The sequence below is a fragment of the Lactuca serriola genome, chromosome 7, assembly GCF_051521515.1.
Source record: "Lactuca serriola cultivar US96UC23 chromosome 7, Lser_US96UC23_V15, whole genome shotgun sequence".
Lineage (NCBI taxonomy): Eukaryota > Viridiplantae > Streptophyta > Magnoliopsida > Asterales > Asteraceae > Lactuca > Lactuca serriola.
The window spans coordinates 148,152,312-148,155,864 of record NC_136414.1 but is presented as its reverse complement, the minus strand read 5'-3'; the positions used below and the strand labels follow the sequence as shown (position 1 = coordinate 148,155,864).

At 32.7% G+C, this 3,553-nt stretch overlaps 1 protein-coding gene across 1 annotated transcript; it reads left to right on the top strand.

Annotated features, from left to right (window-relative positions):
• Positions 1–510: 510 nt before the first annotated feature.
• LOC145063330 (transcription factor bHLH18-like) lies at positions 511–2,580 on the top strand. The gene is made up of 4 exons (XM_079010919.1): positions 511–634; positions 781–1,487; positions 1,582–1,962; positions 2,064–2,580. Exons 2-4 carry the CDS (start codon positions 888–890, stop codon positions 2,136–2,138), a joined length of 1,056 nt encoding a protein of 351 aa, XP_078867045.1. The 5' UTR covers positions 511–634; positions 781–887; the 3' UTR covers positions 2,139–2,580.
• The last annotated feature ends 973 nt before the right edge of the window (positions 2,581–3,553 follow it).

Sequence of the window (3,553 nt, the reverse complement as noted above, 5' to 3'; positions counted from 1 at the left end):
ACCCTAATACAAAAATAAAGTAGAAATAATTCAAAAAAATATTTTATAGGGTTTTTAATTTTTTTGGTTTTCATTTGAATATATATATATATATATATATATATATATATATATATATATATATATATATATATATATATATATATATATATATATATATATATATATATATATATATATATATAAAATGATTGCGAAAGTTAAAAGTAGAGTATGTTTAATATGAAAGTCAAGGTTGTAGTTGATAAAATGTCAAAGTTTTCACCATAATCATTATATAGAAAAGTCTAATAACCCATTAGGAAAAAAAATAGTTGTGTTGACACATATGATAATGAAATTCAACCGAGTTAAATATTTGACGTGACGTAAACATAAAAAGGTTTTGAACAGCCAATGTTGTGCTGATTACCATTTTCTTCTGGTTCAAATTGTCGTCCATTTGCGGTGATCTTTGTTTATTTTATTCAGACGGCCATGTTCAGTTCACATCACCGACCAATGTAAAGAGAGAAATAGCGGCAGTGGACCCATTAATGGCATCATTCTGCAGTTATAAAACTCGTGCTCATCCCTCAACACAATAGCGATTACAGAAAAGACAACTAACAATAAACCTATATTCTTCGAAAAGGTGCAAATCTTTCGCTCTTTCTCAACTTTTCATCTGATTTCTTCATCTGGGCTTTTCAAGTTTTTGTTGAATCATGGAGGATAAAGTTCCATAGACTGATGATGTATATCTGTTTGATTTTTTTTTTTTTTTTTTTCCATTTGCAGGTTTTTGGCATACAAACTCTTTGACATATTCAAAGAGATCGAGTGGATTTTTGTCCAATTTGATCAGGGGTCCTCACTCAATCCTTTTTTCATCACCTAAAACATTTATGGAGATTTCACAATTCAGAGGGTTTTCAGAATTGTCAGGAATTGAGGACCCTTGTTTCAACTCTCAATGGCCATTCAACTCATTTGATGATCAACTCAATCCAATGAACATGGAAGCAGCTGCATTTGGAGACATCACACATCATCTCTATAACTCTCATTCACCTATTTTTGATCATTATAAACCAATTTTAGAACCATCCCCACGACCAACTAAACAGCCCAAAACCAGCAGCTGGAATTCATGCATCACCCCTGATAACTCCATGATGAATCATAATCTACATTATGCAAACGATTCACTTATCGCAAATCAAGCCAACCTTGTAACTCCAAAAGAAGAAGGCACTGTATCTTCCAAAAGAACATTCGGTTTCGCTTGTGATTCAAACTTCCAAGCATCCCAAGTCCAGTTTGGCAACCAAAACCACCACCATGGTGGCGGCGGAAGCGGTGGGGGAGTGAAACCAACCACCACAAGCAACACCATTAGAGGACCTGCTACACCTCAAGACCATATCTTGGCTGAGAGAAAGAGAAGAGAGAAACTTAGCCAGAGATTCATAGCACTCTCAGCCCTAGTCCCCGGATTGAAAAAGGTAACCATTTTTATGAATCATTTTCTTTTTATCATGGATATGATCATCGCATATGTTCATACTTTACTTAACTGTATTGTATTACTGTTTATAGATGGATAAAGCTTCTGTTCTTGGAGATGCGATCAAGTACTTGAAAACCCTCCAAGAAAAAGTGAAAACACTCGAGGAACAAACAAAGAAGAGATCAACCACAGAGTCGGTAGTTTTCGTGAAAAGATACGAGATTTTAGCTGAGGGCGGTGAAATCTCCTCTTCCGATGAGAACTTTTCCGGTGGCCCAGTTCATGAGCAACTCCCTGAAGTGGAGGTAAGATTTTCCGGCAAGGATGTTTTAATTAGAGTTCACTGTGAGAAAAAGACCGGTGTTGTTGAAGAAACCCTAGCAGAAATCGAGAAACTTAATCTTTCCATCATCAATACCACCGCCATGACCTTTGCTAGCTATGCCCTCGATATCACCATTGTTGCCCAGGTAAATTGGATTATATTTATCATCGGTTCTTATTCGTTCATAAAAAAAAATGAATTTTGCATCGAATTAATCGATACCCATATGGGATTTCTTTCTTTCAGATGGATCAAGAATTTACTATGACGATGAAGGATCTTGTCAAGAATCTACGAAGTGCTCTCAAAAAATTCATGTGAACATCTGGGGATACTATTTTTATTTTCCTTTTTCGATACTTTTTTCCAAAACGCGGTATTCTGGTAACCAAGGGCTAACGTTCTCCATACTTTTGACCATCGACACCATGCCACTTCAAAACTTGTTTGCCATTGGGTTCATTTTGCAGGAGGGTTTTTTCTTAATATTTTTTCATGGTTGACTTGTTGACCATGGTAACAACCCTCCTGTTGTAAAGTAGTAACCTTTAATGGCTATACTGAGGCATTTTTTCGGTAACTTTTTGCCCTTTTCTTAGAGTTTTGAAAAGGGTTTTTTTGAGGATGGATGAACATCTAGACCTTTGTATCAGTTAAAGTGTTTGGTGATCAATGTTTTAGAGGCCTTTCTTGGGCTCTTTTCTTATGTAATATGTTTGTAAAAGCTTGATTAATTTGTGGTTAATGAATGACATTTTCTTAATTTCCTTGAAATTTATGTTTTTAGTACAATTGAAGACTTGTTTGTAATGTTTGATTAACAATATAGAGTTCTTTTATATCATCAATTCATTAAACAGTTTCTTTTCATTTTGTATTAGCATAACAACATCCTTTTATGTCTTTTATTTTTGTAGCTCACGTAAGCAATACTTATTATATTCAATTTCCTCATTAAGTAATGGTAATTAACCAATGAATATCATATGCTTGCATATAACACACAATAAAATGTTATTTCTAGAAATCAACATATTGTTATTTTAGCATCTTTAGAAAACTTTGAACTTAAAAGTTGAACATATTTATTTATTTCGTCATGCAATATCGAAGCATAGTTTATTATGAAAATTAATATAAAATTATAAGTTAAAGATATGTAGCCTTTATCAAATTAAAAGGTATAATTAATTTGTAATTTTTTTTTGTCTTATATTGATTTGTATCCCACTCTATCAAATAATGGTCAAGTAAGACGCATGATGATAATTATGTCTCTGCGTATAAACTCTACTTTTTTATTTTTCTACAGGTGTCATGATTTTGACCATTTAGTATTGATCATGAACCACTTGTATTTAGTTTTTCACATGAGTTAGTCAATGACTCTATTTGGGTCGATGGAAGTTGGTAACGAAGGTTTGACATTTATGAAGAAACGACAAATGAAAGAATTTCCTCCTTGTGAATGCATCTCTAAGTTCCAAACAATTTCATGTTCCGTTGAATTTTTAATCATTGGATTCCAAAAGCATGTTGAAATTCCGGAAATGACCTTCTAATCAAGGATTCAACATTACACTTATTGATCGAAATTTGATATGATTTAATTTTAATAAAGATTGTATATCAAATTATTATGATTTTGGCTAAAGTTTTCTACAACAAATCAGTTTAAGTATTTTAGTAAAAGTATATATTGAGCCATCTAGACTGGTTGGTTTAATAATATAATG

Bases quoted from the DNA above. Each gene is read 5' to 3' on its own strand.
- LOC145063330 (XM_079010919.1), top strand. From the start codon at position 888: ATGGAGATTTCACAATTCAGAGGGTTTTCAGAATTGTCAGGAATTGAG. The intron at 1,488-1,581 runs GTAACCATTTTT...TACTGTTTATAG, and splicing joins TAGTCCCCGGATTGAAAAAG to ATGGATAAAGCTTCTGTTCT. The intron at 1,963-2,063 runs GTAAATTGGATT...TCTTTCTTTCAG, and splicing joins ATATCACCATTGTTGCCCAG to ATGGATCAAGAATTTACTAT.